The sequence below is a fragment of the Mangifera indica genome, chromosome 15 (assembly GCF_011075055.1).
Source record: "Mangifera indica cultivar Alphonso chromosome 15, CATAS_Mindica_2.1, whole genome shotgun sequence".
Taxonomy (NCBI): domain Eukaryota; kingdom Viridiplantae; phylum Streptophyta; class Magnoliopsida; order Sapindales; family Anacardiaceae; genus Mangifera; species Mangifera indica.
Genome location: NC_058151.1, coordinates 10447627 through 10473351, shown reverse-complemented (window position 1 = coordinate 10473351; position 25725 = coordinate 10447627). Strand labels below are relative to the sequence as shown.

At 31.2% G+C, this 25725-nt stretch overlaps 2 protein-coding genes and 2 long non-coding RNA genes across 4 annotated transcripts; 2 read left to right on the top strand and 2 right to left on the bottom strand.

Annotated features, from left to right (window-relative positions):
- The first annotated feature begins 2034 nt into the window (after positions 1-2034).
- On the top strand, positions 2035-4394 carry LOC123198335 (GDSL esterase/lipase At5g37690-like). The gene is made up of 6 exons (XM_044613023.1): positions 2035-2295; positions 2538-2665; positions 2758-2884; positions 2966-3078; positions 3702-3951; positions 4037-4394. The coding sequence occupies exons 1-6, from the start codon at positions 2058-2060 to the stop codon at positions 4243-4245; spliced, it is 1065 nt and encodes a 354-aa protein (XP_044468958.1). The 5' UTR covers positions 2035-2057; the 3' UTR covers positions 4246-4394.
- Positions 4395-15344: 10950 nt separating this feature from the next.
- Positions 15345-16194, top strand: LOC123198304. Its single transcript, XR_006497996.1, has 2 exons — positions 15345-15713; positions 15834-16194. It is a non-coding gene; the product is annotated as an uncharacterized LOC123198304 (long non-coding RNA).
- A 1500-nt stretch (positions 16195-17694) lies between these two features.
- Positions 17695-18344, bottom strand: LOC123197671. The gene is made up of 2 exons (XR_006497898.1): positions 18030-18344; positions 17695-17903 (listed from the first exon to the last, which is right to left on the bottom strand). It is a non-coding gene; the product is annotated as an uncharacterized LOC123197671 (long non-coding RNA).
- Positions 18345-19578: 1234 nt separating this feature from the next.
- On the bottom strand, positions 19579-24779 carry LOC123197428 (glucan endo-1,3-beta-glucosidase 2-like). The gene is made up of 4 exons (XM_044611736.1): positions 24524-24779; positions 20123-21376; positions 20002-20029; positions 19579-19906 (listed from the first exon to the last, which is right to left on the bottom strand). Exons 1-4 carry the CDS (start codon positions 24585-24587, stop codon positions 19756-19758), a joined length of 1497 nt encoding a protein of 498 aa, XP_044467671.1. The 5' UTR covers positions 24588-24779; the 3' UTR covers positions 19579-19755.
- Positions 24780-25725: the final 946 nt, after the last annotated feature.

The window sequence follows — 25725 nt, the reverse complement described above, 5'->3', positions numbered from 1 at the left end:
TGTCATCGACAAATGTCTTTAAACTATCATCGGCAAGAGATGAATCAGCGGTGGTGAAGTTGGACCATGTCGTCGCCTGCAACAACTTTGCTTCTGCGTGCACATCAAGGAAGAAGAAGAAAAATAAAACTTTTATTTTATATGAAACCTTGAATTGGGAATCGCCTAAACCAAGTTGGACTGCGGTTTAGGTGCAAACCAGTAGTTTGATCACGGTCCAACCCGACTTCAAGCTTAAAAAGGTTTTGTCTTCTACAGTACTCATATATAGTGCTGATTCATGGTTCGGTCAATCTGATTCAGTTTTTCAACCCTTGGTATAAATAGTATATGAGAAAGCTTATACAAACAAGTAAAAGTAAAATCATACATTTAATTCTCATACTTTAGTACTTCATTACAAAGGTACTCTTTTTTGAGAAATCTAAGTTGAGTAGTAAATAAAACAAAAGTCAGAAGTGCCAGTCTAAACGATTTGAAGTGTCTCTTCCGACTTTTGCTTTATCTGCTACTTCACTTGAATTTTTTAAATTAAAGCATCTTTGTAATAATGTATGAGAATTAGAGGTTTGATTTCACTCTTACTTGTTCCTAGAAGAGTTCTCATATAGTGTTTATACTGAATTCATTCCTTCTAATTTAAGTCTGCAAAAATGAATTCATCTTAATCGTTTAAACATTTTTTTTGTTTAAAACATATTAAGTTTTTTTTATTATTAAAGTATTCTAGAGGGCAAAAAATAATTGAAAAAAATACAAAATTATTAAACAAATGGAAATTAAGTTGGTAGACAAAATTAAAAAAATATTAATATTTAAGAGATTGAAATTAAAATTGAATGAAGAAAATATAGAGAGAGATTGAATGAAGAAAATGTAGAGAGAGAGTGTGGGAAATTATGTTTTGAATTTGGTTTGGAGAGTGGTTTATACATAAAAAAAAAAAAAAATTCATGTATGGCCTGCATCCGCAGAAGCCTTTAAATTTTGTATTTTTTTAGGCTCTCAACAATAGAAAACTATGTTGAGTCAATCTATGAGCCTTGTTTCCAGGCTGAAGGCACAACCCAGAGAGCCCACAGGCCTTGCTAAAAAAGGGGGGTCCAATTTAGGCTGTGGGTTAGTGTGACCTCATACCATGTCTACCCACGTTAGAAATTTATACTTTTCAATATGAGATTTAAATTTCATACCTTAAATTTGAGATTCTAACAGATAAGCATGTCAACTATTGTGAGGAGTAAGGAATGATTGAATACATGATTGAGTTAGGGTATAGTCACGAGACAAAAACATGAATGTGAAATGAAACTGAAATTTCAAGGAGGTGTTAATACCTAAAACAAAACAATATCGTTTTATCGAAAACTATTTTAAAAAAAGGTTTATCATTCGGTTGGTTTGAAAACTATCCAAACCGCAACACAACTGTAAAATGATTTTAAAAATTTTTTCACTTCAAACCAAAACCAAATCAAACTATAGATTTTGGATAATTTGATCTAATTTGATGGTTTGAACTTTGAACTGTTCTATGCTTATTCTTGCGTATCGAACAGATCATCTTGTGAACTAAAGTCCTCCTGGACACTGAGATACTTAATAAATTGCAAGGACAATTATGTTCCTGTGCGACGCCGATGTCAAGAGCTTCCACCAAACAAATCTAAGGGATATTCTTTTACTCTACTACTAGAATATGCAGAATAAAAAATATTGACAAACTGAGCTGGTTAACTACTGCAAGCATCCCACATAACAGTCAAAAAGCAGATGAAATAAATAAAGGGAAACGTGCCTTTTCTTTGTCGAAAAGGCAAGGCAATCCTGCCTCTGATTTGGCTTGAGCTCAGTTGGCCAACTGCTAGCCAGAACCCCGCTAACCACTTTGCAAATTGCTCCATTTAAACCCTGTGGTTTTGAAATTAATCACCTAATATGTCCAAACTTGGAGAAGTGGGCAAGACCAAAAGTCCCATTTACACCCCCTTAATCATACTATAAATCCTTCCCGCGATTTCACCATTCAACATTAACAATCAATTTAGGAGACACCAATGGCGAAACAAAGGCTGGTTTTTGCCTTCTCAGTCATTTTCTCAACTGTCTTAACAATTGCTTCTGGTGCATCACTCGTCACCTTTGTGTTTGGAGACTCACTGACAGAAGTGGGCAACAATAATCATCTGCAATATTCTCTTGCGAGGTCGGATTATCCTTGGTATGGCATTGATTTTTCCGGAGGACAGGCGACCGGAAGATTCACCAACGGAAGGACTATGGGTGACATAATATGTATACTAACTCCAATTCCTAAAACTTTTGAAAAGAAGTGATCTACATTTTTTTGCTCAATCTGAAATAAGTATACAAATAACTACACACTAAATATATATCATCAAATGATTGAATATTATTTTATTTTAATTCAAAATCATTCAATTATTTAATGATACACATAAAATATATACTTATTTGTGTATTTAAAGTAGGTATACATAGTTTTATTGATTTGAAATTTTTCTGTTAATTTGCAGCTGAAAAACTTGGCATCACATCACCCCCACCGTATCTCTCTTTGGCTATAAATGATGATGCATTGCTCAAAGGGGTTAATTATGCATCCGGTGGAGCCGGAATTCTCAATGAGACCGGATTATACTTCGTAATACATTTCTCTTTTTCTAAGGTTTTCACTGTCAAGAGGGTTAAATATTAACCTTAATTTCAGCTATTAACTATTACTTGTTCATGCAGATTCAAAGGTTGACCTTTGATGATCAAATAAATTACTTCAAAGACACCAAGGAATCAATCAGGGCGAAAATAGGAGACGTGGCTGCAAACAAACTGTGCAATGAGGCGATGTTCTTTGTTGGAATTGGTACTCTGACTGATCATTTTCTTCTAAATGTAGAAAACAATTGTGAAAGAATAAACATAATTATATGGTGGTGCTTTGCAGGAAGTAATGACTATGTCAACAATTTCTTGCAGCCCTTCTTGCCAGATGGCCAACAATACACACACGATGAGTTTGTCGAGCTCTTGATATCAACCTTAGATGGCCAACTTTCGGTGAAATTCTCTCCTTTTATATTCACCAAATTTTGGATGTTAAAAAAATAATCATCTTCTCCTACTACAAATTTAATAAAAGATTTGACAAAAAGTTTCTTTTTAAAAAGTGAAAAATTTGTCCATATTAAATCATCACAAAAGATGTGTTATTAAAAAGTAATACCCAAAAAAAAATCATTTTTAATAACTAGTTATTATGGATGAAATAATATCTTGTCATAAAAGTATACATATCTTGAGGCAAAATTTTTTATCTATAAATAAATTAATTCCATTCCAAATAACTGTATTTTACCTCAAAAGAAACACATTTGTGGACAAAATTTTTTGTTTTTATTTGTGCAAAGAAATTTTTTGTTTTGGTGAATTGAAAACAAAATTTTTCGTACTCGATTATGTGGTAAATACAGGACAAGATTTTTCATTCCTAATTGTATAATAAATTAAAAACAATTTTTTTCGTTTGCCATTACATAATGAATTTGGAACAAAATTTTATGTAATTAGAAACAAAATTTTTTGTTTTTTGAGAAGTCTTTTTCTGAAGCCGACATGTAACTAGAACTCAAAGCAGTTTTAGGAAAATTCTTGAAAACTAAAAGTTGCTTTGTTTTTTGAAGAAGCTGTACCAACTGGGAGCACGAAAGTTGATCCTGCATGGATTAGGTCCTCTGGGGTGCATTCCATCACAGAGAGTGAAATCAAAGACAGGCAAATGCTTGAAGCAAGTGAATAAATGGGTGAAGGAATTCAACTCCAAAGCCCAAACACTCATAGCCTCTCTAAATAAACGCCTCCCCAGTGCAAGATTCTTGTTTGCAGATACTTACCCAGCAGTCTTTGATTTGATTGCCAGACCCACTGCTTATGGTAATATATCCTTTTCACCAACCATGAAGAAGAAGATAACAAAATTTCGCTTTAGCTTTAATTGATAAATTTTTTTACTGTTCAGGTTTTAAAATCTCCAATACTTCATGCTGCAATGTGGACACAAGCGTGGGAGGCTTGTGTCTGCCCAATTCAAATATGTGCAAAAATCGGAAAGATTATGTGTTTTGGGATGCGTTTCATCCTTCTGATGCGGCGAATCAAGTGCTCGCCGACGAACTCTTTTCCAGCGTATTTTCCGGGTCTCCTGCTCCTGCCCCCCAGCCCCATTGATGTCAAATCTGAAGCTTCAATATTTGGTTGCGTAATGGGTGGAAGAGGCATCATGAAGCCCCAAAAGAGGGAAGCATACATAAGAGTCTTGAATTAATTGTTACTAGAGTTGTGCATCAAAGAAAGCGTTGTTGAGGAAGCCGAAAGTTGTACCTACTGAAATTTAAAATAGTGGTTCTATTGGGTCCATTCTTAAGCTTAAAGAAAAACCTAATTTTGATATTGCTATTGAATTTATACATGTTTGAAATTGAACTTAACAAGGATATAACAACAAGGAAAATTGAAATTTGTACCCTCATTTGGGCCCACATATACATTTATATCACATTTTTTATACTTTAAACATTTTTACCACTTTATATGATAGAATGTCTAAATTACTCTTATCTTTAACTTTGAGAAACCAAAACAAAGTTTACAGTATTACTTGTTTTTAATGTACTATAGAGAGAACATATATAAATATTTAATATCAGTATTTGAGAAAAGATTTATATATATATATATATATATATATATATATATATATATATATATATATATATATATATGTTAGATAAGAGTAAATTTAAAATTATTGAGTTTAAATTTTTTAGATTAAATGTATAAAAATTGTAAACTCGGTTGATTTTATCTACCAAAATTTTGGTTAACGTCAATCTCAAATAAAAGCAGCACATGAAAAGATAATCCAAGAAATCACCCATGAAAAGCATGCACTAAAGTACTTAGTGTTGAATATGCAAAAAATACATCAATATATATATATATATATATATATATATATATATATATATATATATATATATATATATATATATATATATATATATATATATATATATATCCCAAGAATCAAAACAAAAATAAATTGGATATTCACGTGAGCTTGTAGGGAATAATTTAAAAAGTTTCAGAAGCTTGCAGGGAATAACTTGACTTGCAAAGGAGAGATAATGCAATGATTTGTGCAATAATATTCACGTGAAGTAAAATTTCATCTTTAGCATATATATATAGCATAGATATATTCATCTTTAGCACATCTATTTTAAATATACCATAAAAGAGATATCTAAAATTAGCACAAATTTACACGAAAAAAATTCAATCAACAATCGACCGATGAAACTTGTTAGATTTCCAAAGGGGAAATAATAGTAGGACAATAGGTGAGGTTTTTTTATAAAACAGAAGCATAAATGTATTATATCGTACCAAAATTAATTCAATTTGAATTCCGCATAAATCCATTCAATTTAATTATATCGAAATTCAATTAAGTAAATCAAAATATTGTTAAATATTGTAATTTTAACAATATTGTTAATTAGCCAATTGTTGCAATTTTAAAAATGAAAAAAATATCAGAAAATTGATTTTGGCTTGGGAAGGTTATTTTGGGAGGGGGGTTGGTGGGCAAATTTGGGGGTTGGCATTATTATGGGTTGGCGTCGCCAATCCCTTAATGAAAAATTGAAGGGGTTGGTGCTAACCCTTTAAATATCGCCAACCCCTGTACTAAATGTGAGGGGTTGCTGCCAACCCCTTTGTATAAAAAATTAAGGGGTTGGCGTCGCCAGCTTTTTGGAAAAGGGGTTGGCGTTTATTTTTTATTTAAATAAAATTTTTATTTTGGCTTTATTTAATTTTTATTTAAATAAATATATATTTTGTTAGAAATATTTCTCGCAATGAATCCTTCAAAATCAATCCACTGGCCTCCGTAGCGAATCTTAAATGTAGTTTTTTTCATATTAACTAAGAATAACCCAAAAAACATAAAAACACCAATGTCTATACAAAGTTTATATACTATAGCAGTAACCATTGATGAACAGTAACTTTCAAAAACTTTCCAAACTTAAATTTTTATATTCTATAACCATCAATACATACAACATTAAATAATTAAAATAACATGAAATAACAGCATTAAAAACGACATGAAATTGAGTAGAATGGGAGGAGAAAAAACAATGTGAGGGGTTGGCATTGCCAACCCATTTTTGTCTGAAAATTGTCCAAAAATAAATTTTTGTATTTTATAACTATCAGTATAATATTAAACAATATTATAACAACTTTAAACAATAAAAATTGTATGAAATAACAATATTAAACAACATGAAATTGAGTGGAATGGAAGAAAGTGCGAAAAATTTCAATTTGGGTGTTGGTGAAGCCAAGCCCTAGGTTGGCGTCACTAACCCCTTCTTCGTCTGAAATTTTTTTCATACCATAATTTTTGTATTTTTTGACCATCAATACAACATTAAACAACATTATAATAGCTTTAAACAATAAAAACAATATGAAATAACAATATTGAACAGTCTAACAATATGAAATCACAACAAAATTAAATTTCACATGAAGTCATAAACATGAATCTACCATACATTATTTGATTTTCAATTATTCATAAAGAAAACATATAACATATGAGTTTGAATCAAGACTGATATGAATGTGGATGATTTTGCTGTGAAATTTTTGCAACAAATGTTAATTCTTTAAATAAAGCTACCAATTTTTGTCTCTCCTCTCGTGTCTAATTTGAATCCTTTATAATGGCTTTCTCACGGGTTTTATTGTTCAATCACATGTGTTCTCTGTTGAAGAAGTGTTTTTCCCATGCTGTAGAGATTCCTTCCTCATTGGAAGGCTAAAGAAAAAGATTCTCTCTTTCTACATGCAGGAGTTACATCAACGAGGGTATTTTGGAAAAATGAAATAATGCTATGGTATTTTTGTTTAGGCTTTGAGATGGGTGCTATATATGTATACGCGGTTAAAAAAAGGGTAAAAATTTCAATTTCCCTAACAATAATTGGTTGAGAGCCCTGAATTTGGGAGCTGATGAGAGCCTTAAGTTTGAAAAAACCACCATGTCATATGTCAAGTGATTAATATCAATGGTTGTTAGGAATATGAAAAAAATGCAAGCATACAAACTTTGCACTATTAAATATAAGTTGATCTAGGAGATTTAGTGCACTAGGGGATCTTGATTATGCAATAGGGTTAGATTCAAACCGAATCAAACTCAAACTCATTTCAATTATTGTTTAAATGAGCCTGAGCTTAGGTTGGTAGGGTAGAAAAATCATTACTCGAGTTCAACCCTGGTAGACTCAACAAGCTCAAACGAGCTTGTTCAGAGTCCATGTGCTTCTGTCTTCCTTTCAATTATATGAACTATAATCTAATAAAATCAACTAGATAAATATCATAATTTTAATCAAAATTCATTAAACAAGAGTTGGAATAACCATATAAATAACTTATCAAATAACAAAACCTGAGCATTTGAAAAACAGATCAGATCAACTAAGTATCATAATAGGAATACAATTTTAAGACATGTACGACATAGATCTACAACAACTAGGGTATACTAAGCACATACAGTTGCAAAACAAGAGAGTAGCTCAACAAAGATGCATAAACTAACAAAAGACAAGTAAATAATTGTTTCGTCATGCGTGAACTGAAGGCTGCTCAAACATTAAACACAAAGATGCAGAAAGAAGAAGAAAAAAACTCAAAAGACAAAACCCAAAAAAAGGGAAGAACCCAAAAGACTAATCCAAAAAGAAGAAGAGAAGAATCTAGAAGACTGAAGAAGAAGTTGAACTGAAATGTTGAAGGCTAAAAGTAACGAGTGCGATGGCGCGCATGAACTAAAGGTTGAAGAGTGAAGACTGAAGTGCTTTGAATTCAAAAGGAAAAAAGACTTTCCCTAATCAATTAGTTTGTTTAAAGTCTTAAGTGAAATAGTGACATTTCACTTAAAACTTTAAATGACAAATGGGGCTCGTGAGCCGCTTGACTCGTGCTTGGGCTCGGACTTATTTCAGGCTCGTTCAAATCAAGTTCAAACTCAAATAATCTCAATTCAAATCCAATCCTAATTATGCATAAAGAGAGAATATTTTTACTTTTATTTTTGTGTATACAAATGAGTATATGCATAATATGTTATCATATAAGTAAATGTTACAATATTATCATCATGCTTAACCGTCCAACAAAACCATAAAATAAACACTAACCTACAAAAGTTATTACTCAAAACTCAAAATCAAATAAGAAAAATTATTATATTTAGGTATTGAGATCAATTTTAATTTTAAACTCTGCAACCCATTTATAGATTTACTCTATTTGTTATAAAACAAATGACAAGATAACTTATAAATTTTAAAATTGAAATCAAGTTTTTAGAGAAATTTAAGATATAGATGTTCTTTCTAAATTCAAAACAAAAACAGAATCTCAAATCAACCTTCATATTCATATTTCACACGTGAACATATCTTATTTTTTGTATAAATGTATTGCTCAAAATCTTGCATGATAATTGAAACAAGCAAGACCAGATTGATCCACTAAATATTATAAGGAACTTCAATCATATTAGGTTCATTAAGAAAGCGAGATTAAATTATCTTTATTCTCAAGGCAAGTTTTAAATTTAATTACAATGTTTTCTCAGGTTTGCTTTCTTTTTACCAAAAAAAAAAAATTACACATTTCCATTATCAGCCTCCATTAAATTTAATGAAGTTTTAAATTTGTTGCAGTATTTTATCCTTTCCCTTCTGTTGGGCTTGCACTTTCTTCTTTCCTTGTAATGTCATAAGTGCATTTTCACACATTTCCATTATCAGCCTGCATTTCTTTTGACCAAACATGATCAAGAGTTCAATAATAAACCATTTTCCCTTGTTTTGCGAGAGATTTGAAAGGTACATATTGAAATGAAAGAAAATTCAATATAAAGTACACAAGAAAATATTCAAATTTCTCAATCTCAAGAGTCAATAATTGAGTCATTATATCCCTATTATGTATGATGCTCACACTCATCACTAACTCAAGTAAGTTTGATAGTAAGAGGGTTTAATATGAAAGGGTGGGCTCGACCCTTAGGCTATCCGGGCCTAGCTGTGAGCCTAGATGATAGGCCCATGGGCTAGCGTTGCAATTACCCTTGAATATTTGGAACACCAATGTTATGATTAACACAAAAAGAATAAACTTTGTGTAATAAAGTCTCTCATCCACTATTTCTCATCACTTATAAAGTTTGTTTACACACTTCATCCAAATTCATAGTATTTACAATATCTTCATCTTTTCTTTGTAGTGTTTGAGAAAGTTCATTTGTTAAATCAAGTATATCCTTCATCAGAAATAGACTAAACATAAAATCAAATGATTGCATCAATTTCAATACGTTTTTTGCTTGAAATATTTACTTAGAATTTGTCTCATCTTTTGCCACAATTGCAAGAACATTGATAATGGATGAAAAGAACAATATTATACTCATTAAAGAACCATAATGCGAGCCCCAATGAATATCACCGACACGTTTCAAATTTGTTTTTTGATTAAAACCTCTTCCACTTGAAAATTCACCATGGGAAATAACTTCAATAACTTTATAAACTTATTGATCTTTGAGAATATCACAACATTTGATGAAGCACCAACAATATTAACTATAACCACCACAATGTTAAAGAGATCATTAACATCATCTTGATTATTTGCTAAACCCATAAAAGCCAACTAAAGTTGATGTGCAAAACAATGAATATAATAAGCACATCTATATTCTTTCAAAATTAATGTTTTTAGACAATTGAATTTCTCTTGCATATTACTAGCTCTATCATAACTTTGTCCTCGCACTTTAGAAAAACTCAACCTATGTCTAGAGGAAAAATTATCAAGTGTTATTTTGAGTGAGAGAGCTATAACACTAGTAACATATTCAACACCAAGAAGATGTTCCACAACAAGTCCATTATTATTAACATAACACAAAACAATAGCTATCTATTACTTTGTAGAGATATCACAAGATTCATCAATCAATATAGAAAATAGATAATCTCCTAAATTTTTAATGATAGCATTTACAGTTTCATTTGAAACAACACTTATAATATCTTTCTAAATAATAAGTGATGTTAATTTGAGATTATCGGAAACATTCTTGAAAGCAACATCATATACATCTTCATTATGTTCAGTAAGAAATAGTAGAAACTCGAGAAAATGTCCTTGATATTTTGAATTTCGAATTCATCATGACTACGAAATGCTGGTTTTTGCCTTAAAAGAAAATGGACACAATCAACTGGGACATTTAAATAAGTTCGATACTCATTTTTGGATTTAGAAGAGTGCTACCAAAAAATGTTTAAATATATTGTTCTTGATTCAATAATGATTCACACATTTTTGGACTTGATTATGAGCACTAGCACTTCCGAAATGAATATTCAATTTTTCTTTCTTTTTCCAATTTGAAAACTCTTGACCAACAAAGTGATCACCACCTGCTTTATCAACAACATCTGACTTAAAAAGATAACAACAAAGACAAAACACTGCATCTTTCACTATATTATATTCTAACTGTTGACCAAATTCATTAAACCAAAAAACAATGAATCATCTTGAAAATCCATCAAAATCTTTAAAAGGAAACTCATAGCCTTTTGGTTGATAAGAATGTCTTTTCAAATGTATTCTTCTTACTTGATCTCAAATGTTAAGATTATATTCTAAAATTTCGTGGGCGTAAGCTTGGATCCATTGAAAAAATCTTGCGAATCGACATTTGCAATTTTACTTGAATCATCATTATTATCCCTTTGTCTAAACGATGAGATTATTGTTAACTTTCTTTTGAAATATCTCTCTATACTATTTTAAAACAACAACATATTACTTGAATAGATATAACAAGAAACTAATTTCTTCTAATAAAACAACGAAATAAAACTCAAATTTAATTGAATTTCACACAAACAAAATCATAAACACCTTAAGTACACAAATTACTACAACTTCAAACAAATCATTCTTGACAAATGCAATGGGATATCTTATATATCAATTTAATAATCAGTCTCAAAACAAATCATTAAATAAGCTCTATAAATAATTCAAATGACAAACGAATTCGATATTTCAAAATGAGAATAAGAAATTAAGAATCATAGGCACAACTTCAAACATCTCACAACCATCCAAGAAATAACCCACAATAAACTAAACTTTTATTGAAATAACCAATCTCAAAATAAATCATACAGTCAAATAAACTCTATAAATAGTTTGAAAATCAAATTCAAGTAAAATCTAAACAACCTAATATAACCTAAACCGTAATCAATCCAATCAAAAGGTCAAAATAACAAGAGGAGAGATAATTGATACTTGAAGGCTAAAGAAATATTTGAATAAATATATGAAATAAAAGTGGAAGAGAGTTAAATAAACAGTGCCAAAAGAAAAGCAAAAGCACTAAGGGCGAGTTATGTCATTAATTATGAAACCAATTTTATTTATATATATATATAGAGAGAGAGAGAGAGAGAGAGAGAGAGAGTTATGTCATTAATTATGAAACCAATTTTATTTACAAAATTCATATTATATTACACTTTTATTGTACAGAATATATAAATACATAACATTGCATTTTACTCTTGAATGTGTGAATCGTAATTGAATCACAAAAAAGCAGAAGTGCGGATAAAGGGCAGAGGGAGCCTGTTAAAAAAAGTGAAATACATTATTATATACTATTATCATATATTTTATATAATAAAAATGTAATACAATAGTAATGTTGTAAATAAAATAGGTTTTCATTACTAATTAAAATATAATGTAAATAACAATGGTTTATATAACCCATGACAATATTGTAGATAAGAATGAACAATATTGAAAATAAGAATAATTGTTTTATAAAATGTGTAATTGCCTTTTGCCACCCAAGGTTTGGTGTAAAAACACTTTTTCACCCCGTAATTAGTATTAATGGACACGTCAATTGGGTCGGGCCGAATAGAGTCCCGACCCAAAACACAAAAAAAGAACCTAGCACTGTAGAGTGTCAGGCCAGACCCATGAGATATGTTGAATTCCACCTAGTTTTTGTTGACTCAAGGAGTCATTATACTCTTATTTTGATGATAACAAACTACTATGTCCCTTAGCATATTAACTAATGATTTTACTTGAGTGTATGTTTAGATTGCAAGAATTTATCTAATGCACTTGAAGGAGTTTCAAAATGAAAATGAAGACAAGGCTCAAGTGAAAAATTCTTGAAGATTTGAAGTAAAACTCAAGTTTAGGTAGACATGTTTGTAATTTGGAGCATTCGCTTGGATTAGAATATCTATTTGCATGAGATAGCTCACTTGAAAATTCATTTTTATATCTTTCACATTTTGGGTTAAAATGTCATTTTTCAAACTTATTGGGTTAGGCCAATTTTTTCACTAAAGTTTATTAATTCATTTAAAATGATGAAGGTTTGTGAACTACATTTTCATATCTTAAAGTTGGTTTTGAAAGAATTTTCAAAATTGGGTTAAATTATCACTTTTCAAAGTTTTAGGGGTCAAATTGTGATTTTTGAAAATTCAGGGGGTAAATTATAATAAAATTCGGTCGACCGAATTTTATCGACCGAATCAGCTTTCGAATTGTCCAGAAGCCATGTATTTTGGCTTCCAGAAATTCAGTCAACCGAATTAAATTCGATCGACCGAATTTTGGTTTGAATTTTCCAACGGCTAGTGCCACGTAAGCTCCAAGGAAGTGTCATGTCACATCCGGTTGATCGAATTACATCTGGTCGATAGAATTGTGCGTTTTCTGGAAAACTAAAACAACTATTCTTTGTGCACAATGATAACTTTCCTTATTTTCCCCTATATAAACCCAATCAATTTCGTTCGAAAAGAACTTTTGCCACCAAGAACTTTCACATATTTGAGAACAATTAATTTTGAGCTATTCACTTGTAAATTCTTTTCTCTAATCAAAACCCTTGCTCATACACTTTGTAATTTCATTTGCATTGGATTGTACTAAGCTTTAACTTTCATATACACTCTTTGAGAGAGATTATATTTCAATTTTGTACTAAAATTCATGCTATAAAAGAGTGAGGTTTACTCTTGGAGGGATTAGAAAATCTCTAGTGAGAGAAATTGAGTTTTAACATTTGTAAAGGTTAATAGCACCTTGGAAGTTATTTTAGTTGTGAAGAAAAGCTTGGTTGAGGTGTTGGTCAACCAAAGATTAGTGGAATACTCCAAGAGAGAAAGCTTAGAGGAGTGGACGTAGGCCGGGTTGAGCCGAACCACTATATATCACGTGTTTGATTTTCTCCTCCCTTTAACTCATACTTTATATTATGTTATTTTGATTGTATTGATTATTTGAAATATTTTTGTTATTCTTATAAATTGGATTAAAAATAGGCAATATCCATTGATTTGAATAAATTGTTTTAATTCTCTAAATTGGTAAAGATTGTTTTAAATTGCCTAATTCACCCCCATCTTAGCTCATTCGATCCTATAGTTTTAATATCTATTTTTAATTTTTTTCTTCTCAACCCCATTGATCTACATAATTGATGATATATTTGTACTCGTGATGGGGATGATGAAATGTATGCAATGACATGTCTAATTACTTCTAAATGTTTTTTAGCCAAGCTCAAGTCTTGTTGAACGATTAAATTAATAATATGACATGCATACTTAACATGAAATATTTTTTCATTAAATGGAGGAGATAAATGATTATACATATATTCAATAACTTTATAATATTTTTAACATTATCAAAAGTAATTGAAAAAATATAATTATTAATTTTATATTCCTCAAAAATATTTGTTAATGTACGATAAATTGTAAGACTATTATGCAGATATTCTAAATTTCTAAACGTAATATTTTTTTTACATAATTGCCAATTAAAATTAATATAATGGGCAGTTGCATAAAGATACCCTATATGTTGATTTGTAGTGGTCCATAAATAAGAAGTTATTAAAATAACACCATTAAAATTACTTAATTCTCTAATAATTTTTATTTTCATTAATTCATAATTTCTCAATATATATGACCCAAGAGTTAACCTAGAAATTCTTCTAAATGCTGATTGAATACTATTTTGTATCATTCATTCTAGAATTTCATCATCAGCATAACTAAAAGGTTGATTAGAAACAACTAAGTCCCTAGCCATATAATCTCGCATCTTCATTTGATCGTATGTAAAAATTGACATTTTTTTCATATGTTTGAAACCGTTAGGACCTCCTACTGAAGTGGCACCTGGACCAACGGATCGCGATCTGGTGAATGCAATTTGTTTTTGTCCTCTGAGCTCACGTGAAATTTTTTTACAGTAATCAGTAACATGTCAACGAAGATGTCCCTCCCACTTGTACTTGCACATGTTAAACAAGAACCACAATGTTTACATACTGCTTGATGAATTAATTTTTTGTCTATTGTTTCCTTTATTCTATCGAAGTGCTCTCATACTATTGACATTTGTTTTCTTTCTCTCTCTGTCGAATAATGTGAACTAGTAACTGTACCACTTTCACCCGTTGATACTCCCCCTATTCCACCTTGTGCATCATCAATAATATCATCAGCACCAGCATGATAATATTCAAATAGATTAAATTCATTTGACATTAGATCCATTTGTAATGATAAAATAAAAATAAAAATAAAATTATAAACACAAAGTATTATTATTTGTGAATTTAGATATTTTTCGAAAAAAAAAGCTAATGAAAGAAAATGAGATTAAAAATATAATGAAATAATTTAAATTGAGAGTTTTGTAATTATAAATGAAAGTAAAAATGAAAAATTGAGTAGGTTTTTATAGAAAAAAATAAAGCAACGGCTACTGGCCAGTAGCCATTGAAAGCCAGGCAGAAACCGTTGCGTTTGCCACAAGGCAGAAACCGTTGTTTCTACCATTTGGCAGAAACATCTTTTGCCAAAAAGCAAAAGAAGATTTGGTAGAAATAGAAAAAAAAAACTATTTTTTTTAATTTTATTTTGTAAACAGTATCATGTCAACGTATGAGTCTGATATTAAAGCCTGAAACCCAACCCAACAGACCCATAGGTCTGGTTCGACACTCTACAATATCGGGCCGAGTCTTATCGTGTTAGGTTCCTTTTTCATGCTTTGAGCTAGGACTCCATTCGGCCCGACCCAATTGATGTGTCTACGTAAAACCAGAATCCACCTACCCTACTTTCTCATTGAATTCTTATCGTTGTTCCTGATTAGCTATTTTCTGTATGACATTGTTATAAGTTGTGATGGGATTCGTTCTCCCATAGCTAAGTGGATGGGATTCTCTAAGCCAAATTATGTTAGTCATTGTGCTTTACCGTGGGCTTGCATTTTATCCCAATGGATAACCATTTGAACCAGAAGTTAATTCCATAAGAGGATTGCGTGCCGGATATGTTCCTTTCTCCTACAAAAGTTCACTGGTTTATCTGTTTCAACAACTCATCTCCAGATCTCGCACTTGCTCTGTTTGTGTTAATATGAATTCTTTCATCTAGTGCAAACATTGAAGAGTAATTCTTACATCGTCGAAGCTATTTTTTTTGTCTAATATAATGCTATATATATGAAACAATTAAATTTATTTATCCCTCTTGCTTAATACTGTGATGTGGTTTTTTGATTTTGTGTAGGTTAGGTGTTTGATAATAAGCCTATGAGGAGTTCTTAAACCCTGTCACCTGCATTCAAACTCTTTACTCCAATCAAGCAATTATCCACTGCCAAAACACTTCAACCTGCCACCTACCCACTCTCACACCACCCATTCACAAACCCCCTGTTCATAACCACGATAACAGTTTGAAAAAGACTTCCTCCCGCCAGCAATCTCTTTTACACAATTTTATATTCGTGCTCATTTCGTCCCATAAACACTCACCCATGAGTTGCAGATTTTGGTGTAGATGAGTTGTAAATTTTGGCTGAAACATTTGTTGATTAGGGGTTGCAAATTTTTGTGAAGTGAAATCATAGTTGCATTGGCTTTTGGAATTTACTGTATTATTTCTGTTGACAGAGCTACAATTTAGCTGAAAAATGTTTTTACACCGAACCTTAGGAGGGAAATTATAAGTTTAACCTTTTTTTTAATCATATATACATATATACATATATATCACTCATTCCAAAATTTAAACAAAAATATCACAACAATATTTTATTTTCTTAAAATACTCTTATTGATGTAACTCATGAAGAAAGAAAAAATATCATCTTTCTTTTTTTTCTCGTAAAGAAGGAATTTCTGTAATATAGAAAAAAAATTTTCAATAGAAAAGATACATGATTGAACAATAAAATTTGTATGTTATATATTTTCTTTATGAACAATTGAAAATCAAATAATGTATAATAAATTCATATTCATGATTTTATATGAAATTTAATTTTATTATGATTTATGTTAGATTGTTTAATGCGTTTAATGTTATATTAATAATTATAAAATCTAAAAATTTAAATCTAAAAAATTTTCACACAAAAAACAGGTTAACAATGTCAACCTCTTGGCATTAACATTAACCTTTGGAGGCAACACGACGCCAACCCTCTACTGAATTTATTTTTTTAAGTTTTCTTCAATGCAACGAGGCTCCATGAGCACCTCTAAATCCCGTTACTTGAAAGAAAACTTAAAAAAATAAATCTAGTAAAGAGTTGGCGTTGCGTTGTACCAAGAGTTGGTGTTAACACCCAGAGGTTGGCATTAACACTCAAAGGTTGGCGTTGCCAACCCGTTCTTTGTATGAAAATTTTTCAGATTTAAATTTTTATACTTTATAATCATTAATATAACATTAAACAATATTATAACAACTTTAAATAATAAAAACAACATGAAATAACAATATTAAATAATCTAATAAGATAAAATCATAATAAAATTAAATTTCACATGAATCATAGACATAAATCTATCATACATTATTTAATTCTTAATTATTCATAAAAAAAATATATAACATACAAATTTTATTATTCAATCGTATGTCTTATCTGTTGAATAATTTTTTTTTTCATATTTTAGAGATCCCTAAGGCTAAGAAAAAAAGAGGAATGATATTCTCTTTTTCTCTCTTAATTCCATAATCGAGAGTATTTTAAATAAATGAAATAAGATTTTTGTTTAAATTTTAAAATGAATAGTATATACGTAAACACGGTAAAAATTTTAATTTCCCTGTAATTAACAACATTATTGTAAGTACCAATAATATTAGTTTTATTACTGTATATATAGATTTTTTCCCTTGTAAGTTCAAGAGGGCCACTTGAGCCCTGCCAAGAAGATGCAACACTGATGATGGTGCGTTTGTACCTCTTTTGTTAATGTGCTAATTTGAAAATCTTATCACGGTGCCGTTTAAATAAGAGGAGGGGATGGAGGGTTATGGCACCCACAACCGATGGAGGAGGTGACGGCTGAAGGAATTAATTAGTCTCAATGCTCGGCCTACTCAATGACTACTAACAGAAAATCTCAACAAAAAATCCACCTAAATTGTTGGGTCTCAATTATCCAACACAATAACCATGATTTAGATACTAAAACAAACAATAAAAATTAAATGAATGCTCTCAGTTGAAAGGCCACAGTTGTCCACAGCAGAGAACTCGAAGCGAGTGCATCTCTAAGCCTTAAGCAAAGAATAACGAAACCAAATCACTTCTGGCGCTTGACAAAGCCTTCTTCTTCATCTCTAAAAGATAGAGACTACCGATTAATCTCACTCAATTAGAAACCAGAATCATCAAGCAACATCAACCAAAACAAGTGATAAAATGCATTAATTTCTAAGCTTAAGTCAAAGAAATCTTCCACTCACTTCCGTCTCTATTCGGTGTGGTTAAAGCAAAATCAATCATCATAGAGCAATCAATGTGTTTGAGAAGAGCAAAAATATGGAACCTACGAGAAAGAGCAAGAATCCATGACAGAACAAAGGAAAAAAGGAATCTGCTTGTCCGAAAGTACCTCTGATTTCTTTTGCATCTTTCGTATTCTTTGTGCTACCATAATCATGAACACAGAGAATCATAGATAGATGCCCATATTTGCTTTCCAAGCTTAAAAATTTTACAGAAACAGCTTAGAAAACTAGGGTTTTCGCGTGTAAACCAGGCAGCAAAATGAGAATCGGTGTCTCCAACATAAGAGCGGCTTCTATAAATAGAGATAAAAGTTAGGGTTGCGCTGGGGAAAACCTGCAATTACATAAGTACCCCTCACATTTGCTTCAAAAGATGTTGTATAGGAGGAGGGTAGTATAGTCTAATGAGAAAAAGCCAATCAACATAAACTTCTAACTTCAATTTAAGACAATTAAATCTATCAATCTAATTTTGACCAGCTAGGTTTGATTTTAAAAAAGTGGTGAAATTAAAATTAGATATAACAATTTTGATCTAAATTTAGGATTTTTGATTCTAATAAAGAGAAAATTTTCTGAAATAGGATAGAGAACAAAAACGAAGACAAAAAATAATATCGTGATCGGAGACGGGGATACATATGTCCCGTCTTTGCCCTCCATTCATATTTAACTCTTTTATATTAATATTTTTGCTTAACATATTTTTATAGTTTTAAATTGTTTATATTTTTTAAATTTTTATGTTTTTATGCATATTAAAGTAATTAATATATGATATTTGTAATAATTAAAATAGTAAATTAATTTTAATTTAATTAATTTTGTTATTTAATATATTTATATTATAATTAGAGAATATAGAGAAAAAAAATTTCTAACAAAGACAAAAACAGTAATTGATATCTCTTTTCCAACCCTTTTAGTTGTCTTTCTTAGTAAAATTTGTGTATTTCAATAAATAATTGGAATTGGATTCAATATAAAAATCTCCTACTTTTATCCTTTCTTTAAAATTACCCGCAAACTTAAACACCAAGGTGAGTTAATGAACCAAATAGTATAAAGTGTGGCTCAAATTCAGCTCAAATTTGATTTAAAAAATTAATTTTAATCTCTTAATTTTTTAAAAATTGCATATAAACTACTTTTTATTAGCTTTTCATCTTATTTTTATTCCATCTATAATTGATTTTTTTTTCTTTTTTTAACTTTTAACAAATTTATAACATAACAAGAAGGCTATAGCAAAGAAGTAATCCAATCGATCACCACAAATAGCAATCTTATTAAATCTATATTCGTAAAGTTAATATTTTGCACCGTAGTAATAATAAGTGATCGATTCAAAAACTTGACACAAACCTGTTTAGTGTGATCGATGAAATAATTCAAATAAGGTTACTCATCCCAAAATTCTAATATGGGTGTCTCAAGATTTACCTATCTAACAAAATTGAATAGAGTTTCTCAGTCATAAAAATCTGAGATGGGTACAAAAGGATAATGTAGAAAATCATAATAATAATAATAAGAATGATAGATAATGCAAATACAATGAAGCTGGCCCCTTACAACACGCCCTTGAGTTTGTTTTTTCACAAAATTGAATGACTACTTTCCTGAACCCACTGTTTCTATAAAAATTAAACTCAATGGTGAAAGTACAATTCAATACTCTCTACAGGAAAATAACACTGCAGATTAGTACAAATATTAATGTCAAGATACTTCTTAATGCTTCATTGCTGTAAATCTTGTAGGAAGAAGAAACTGCTGTGGAATTCATAGATGGGGCTGTGATATTTACAAATGAACCATTCCTACCGAGGCTGCAATAAAACAGAAAATAAAAAATCAACCAAAAATTAGAAACGAAGCAGCTTCCTTCTGATGATTGAAAAGGTCTAGGAGTAACTTTGTTTACCTTCCTGGGAACATACAGGAACCGTGACCTGCATCAGTGAAACCAAATTGAGTGTTGTTGGTACTCAAGAAAGTGAACTACTATGATAATTCATATGTATGAAATATGAATTTCATCTTACTTGGATCTGTCGTGGTGATTGCAGCCACCCCATTGAAATCACAGGCCTCAGGGGTCTTCCCCATCTGATGATAGTAAGTGTCGAAAGCATAAGTTGCATGTGTGATCACATTGTCAGGCTCATAGCAGGGTTTTCCCTGCTGCAAAGGCGAGCAATCAACCTTTCCCACTCCACATGCCCAATCTAATGCTGCCTGCAGCATCTTAGGATCAGCACCGTCCTTGGCAGTGCAATAAGTTTGGTTTGTAGTATCATTAGCTAACACTGCTCCAGCACCAGTCAAGCGTAATATGTAAACAGGATCTCCATTTGCATCAAACAGTCCCCAGTTCTTCTCAGAGATTGGTCCAGGTTTTGTATCCTCATTATAGAGCTCATAGATATAAGTACTAACGGCAACTCCAGGGTGTTTCGGAGTTCCGGTTTTGTTCAGCACATGCCTTATTAAATTGCTGTTGTAAGTGTTTGCATTTTCCAAAGTTGCATCCGGCTCATTGGAATCGCCTTTTGATGGCCAGCCTGATTCAGTCACTACAACAGGAATATTAGTGAAGTTCAAAAATGCCATTGCAAAGTATGCTGCATCCACGGTAGCATCAAAGACATTGGAATAATGAACAAGTGTGTTAGAGTCGACAGCTTCTTTGCTTGGAGGGAGAGGCTTAAAGAGCGCATAATCCAATGGAATCACACCATTAGAGAGAATATAATCATAGTATGGATATACGTTGAGCATGAGATACGAACCCGTGGACTGCAGGAAATTTAGCATGGGGAGCAAAACTGGATTCCATGAATGGTTGAAGAAGGCTTGGGAAGGTGGGAAAGGATCAAGAATTAAGGACGGAGGAAGGGGCGTTGAAACTTTTATATGGCGATCTAAATCAGACGCAATGAGGGCTGACTGAATGAACTTCATGGCATTTACAAGAACTGGTGCTGCACTTGGGAGAGTGGTTAGAACCTCTGAACCTACACATATGCCTGTGATGTTTGTCGCTGGATAATGTGCCACAATATTCTTGGACACCCAATTGGCTGCAGTAGAATTTGATTGACCAATTCCTAGGAGTTGTTCATTTGGGACAGAAACAAGGACCTGAATTCCTGTGTTTGCTAGTGCAACTAGCATCCCCCGATCAGCGTCATATAGCCGGACATGTCGGATTTGCTGGGCTTTTAGTAGGGCTACTACTTGAGTAGGATGTGGCATGTCTGAGAGGTCGGTTCCAATATTTACACCAATGAAAGGTTCTGCAATAATGAAATGACTACAATATCATGCATTTATCATATGTTTATACAAATTAACTCTAATACAAATGGCAATTAGGAGGATTGTTTATGAGAAACACATTCGATGCCTTTGTACATTTCTACCATCATACGTAAAAGTAAGCAAGCATAATCTCACAATTTTTAGAACTATAAGAAACCCAACATAGTGAAGATTCAAATAATGAGCATTGCTCTGCATATGCATATAGCACAGATCAATTTCCACACCATTTAGCAATATGCCAAACGCCTATACTACTAATGCCTCATTTAAACATTTGAATTTCAGAACAATCAGTTTTATTATAGAAGTTTTACCAGAAAGTTAAACCAAATCGTTTATTTAAATTTACTTAACAAGGTTGCCGCATATTTTCAATGAAAATCTGTTTCAAGTGTATGCTGTTTTTCAAAGGTTCATAAGCTCCCTCAATCTAGATAGAAAATGTTACAGCATAGCTGTATTTGCAATCTCATGTTGAAACAAAAGTTGGAAATTTTTTACAAGAATTTTTCCATGTTTTGACTTGCAATTATTCCAGGAATTCTGGAGAGACAACGCGTTTATAGAAAGGAAACTTTCTCGGAACTAACTCATTCTGCATAACAAAACTGTAGGAATGGACATGTGCAATAAAGAAATACGGTAGTAAATGCTGAGTGGTATACTAAAAATCAAAATTCAATAAAGGAATAATGATTATTTCCCACCCATTTTTTGCCCCAATGACACTTTTGCACCCTCAAACTTGAAAAACGAAACTTACCCACCTTCCATTCTATTAGTAAAATTCATTAATTTTTAAGACTAATACAACACTTTATTTCTTTCAATGTTATAAATAAAACTTTGTCCAAAAACTTTATTATATTTAATTTTCACCCTTAGTTTATATTAATTTTAGAATTAATAATTATAAATATAAATTACAAAAATTAAAATAGTTGTTGACGATAAATGTCGTCAACCATTCTAGTGTGATTCTGACTAGATTGATACGATTTTTGATTAATCACACTGAGATAGTGTGATTCTGATTGTGATTGCAAAATTGCACCGTAATGATACATTTTGCTTGCGATTCTAACTGTCTTTAATGACTGTTTTAATTTTTTAAAATTTTTATTTTTAATTAAAAATAGAGGTATCAGAGATAAATATTTAAATTGATAAAAGAAAATTAAGTTGTTTATATTTTAGAAGTGTCAGTGACACTAATTTTATAAATTAAGAAATGTTTTTTTAGTGAGAAAGTGTGGTTAGAATATTCTAGTCTCTCACTTAATAAAGGCCAAAAGACTTATTCCCACCCAAGGTTAGGTGTAAACCCAAGAGGCTTATTCCCACCCAAAGCCTGTAAAATTTTTGTGTTATTGTCAAAGATAAAAATTTTATTGGAAGAAAAAAATACTTTATACTATTTTTCATCATAGTTTTAAAAACTAATAATTTTCCTCTAACTTAATTCCTATCATCTAGGGTTTACATATTTTAAGATTAACAATCAATCCCTCAAATTTTTAAAACATTACATTACACCCCCAAAAAATCATTTCTTCTTTCTAGCAACATCCTTCCTGGCGATTCACTCCAGCATGACATCAATCCCACAAATGGCACCTCTTCTCCTTCTATGGTGGTTTTTTGACACAGAAACCTCCGAAAATTAAATCAAAATGGCTGGATTTTCGTGCACGGATTTGTGCAAATTTGCACATATTCATTCACAAAAATCCGACCATTTCGAACAAATTTGTGGTGGTTTCCATGTCAAAGAACCATTGGAGATGGAGGGGAGATACAGCCGGAGTGAATCATCAAGAAGAACAATCACCAGAAAAATGGAATGAAGCTTTGAGCATATAAGTGCAATGTTTGAAACTTTAAGGGCGGTGACTGTTAACTCTAAAATATAAAATCTTAGAAACCATTGATGGTGAGTGTGAAAATATAACCTTTTAAAATTAAGTTAGAGAAAAAATGATTAGTTTTCAAAACTAAAGTGAAAAAAATAAATAAATTTTTTTTTGTCTAAATAAAATTTTTAAATGACAATTTTACACTTAACTGTAATAGTTAAAATTAACGGATTTGTGGGCATTTAAATTTTTAAAAATTAAGCGGTGTGAGTGGGTTTACACTAAACCTTGGGTGGGAATAGATCTTTTGACCCAAGAATAAAATACAACAATGAAGATTGGCTTCAAGTTCTAATTCCTAAGCAAAAGTGCATTAATCCGCTAGCCTATTGGCTCATCTGCACTGCCAAGACAAAGGGCACTGTTAAATCATAGACAAATGAGGCAAAATTAAACGACATATGAGCTGGAAAACAAGGAGGATTGAGGTCCCTCTAATGCTTTATATTTTCTTCTTTACCATAAATTTCAAGACTAAAGTCAAATATACATAAGAGTTTCCACTTAAAGCAGTGAGAGAACAGTCCGCAAGATTATATATTTTCCATTTACCAAGTGGTGATAAATGTTACCCAGATCTCCACTTAAAGCTAGTCTGCAAATATAGAGTAATAATTTGCAACAATAAAGAAAATGGCAGATTCTATTATTTTCCTAGAGTTACTAAAAACTCAGAACTCCACTTTCTGTGCTAATTTATTTCAACATTAATATCCAAGCTGGGAACCAGAGAAGCAGTGATGAATGAATAAGAAAGAGAATGTTAGTGTTTTTTTTTTTTTTTCCCAAACTTAATTTGAGTGGCGAAGGATGTGGAATCCCCGAGTGAGTGGGTTTGGTGGGTACAATCAATGAACCTAGGGCTTACTTGATTAGTATGATCGGTTCAACTTCAAATGAGCGATCAGACTCAAATAAGTTTTTCTTGATACCAAAAACTTTATTTTTTTTTACAAGCTATATTAGATCATCTCAGCTCATCTCTACTGATAAAATTTCGCTACAAACAATACTGTAAACTGTTTATAATAAGAAAGATTCAGATAATTTTATGGGATGTCAGTCAGGCAAGAAAAAACTACCGCAAAGAAACAATGTGATGAACTTTAAACGAAGAACAATACAAAAACAGTAAGAACTGAGAAGAACATGGAAGAAAAGCAAAAAAAATATAATTTTGAAAGAAAAGAGAAAAAATCTCACCTTCGTCGGCTCTTACAGCGGATAACACGGCTAAAAGAAGAATAAGAGTGGTAAGCAGAGCCATAAGACTAAATCTTGTAAAACACCCTGAAAAGAATCTCAAAAGGAGATAACAATGAGAAGGGAAAGAGAGAGACTGTGAGTGTGAAAGTGGTAGCTACGTGAACCCAGAAAAGCAGGCAGAGTAAATTAATTAATAATAGCTTAGACCGCGAGAGGGAGGTTTTCCAAGCTAGCAATGGGTGTAAATGTGATCAATGGAATGCCAAAGGACTTATTCCGATCAAATATATCTTGTTTTCCCAAGTTTTTGTCTATCATCTTAAAAAATCTCAAATACTCTGAATTATTAAAATTAACTATTTTAAAAATAAAATCATTATTTTATCTATAATATTAAAAATAAACTAAAATTTAATTTTTTCTTTCCTCTCTAAACCTTAAAAACTAAAAGTTTTCTCTAACTCAAGTTTAAAAAAAATACATTTCCCCCCTATAGTTTAGTTTTTAGATCTCTGGTGTCAAACCTGATGCTATCGCCAATGACAAATGTCTCCCGATGTCTTCTCTCCCTCCGATAGTTAAGTTTTTCTCATTTGAAAGTTTGGATGACATCGATTGATACTAAAAAGATGAAACTATTCATCTTTCCCTACGAAGACGAGATTCGAGGAGACAATGTTTCATCTTCTTTGACAAAACATCATTTTCTATTAGATTTAGGACTATCAATCGAAAGAAAAGATAGTGAAAGAGTAACTATTAGAAAAAAAGAAAGAAGATGTGATGGAAGAAGCATTGGAGATGATATCAGAATTTAAAAACTAACCTTTAGAGGGGAAAATGTTATTTTTTTTAATTTGACTTATGAAAAAAATTATTAATTTTTAGGATATAAAAAAAATAAAAATTTTAAAATGTTAGGATTTATTAACTTTAACTAATTATAAATTAGTGGAGAAAATTTTTAAAATTTAACAGTAGAATGTTGAGTTTTTTTTGAAAGAAAGTGGGGTAAGAGAGTACAAGTGTCCACAAGTCACGTTAAAAATTTGTCAGGAAATGAATGGCTGTAATATCATCTGCAAACTTTTGTTGTCGGATGATTAGCCGTTAAAGGGGAGAGAGAGATAATTTTTTAATTTTAGTAAAAACAAAAAACAAAGAAGGTCATCAAAAGAAACCAGGGTCCTTGTCCCAAC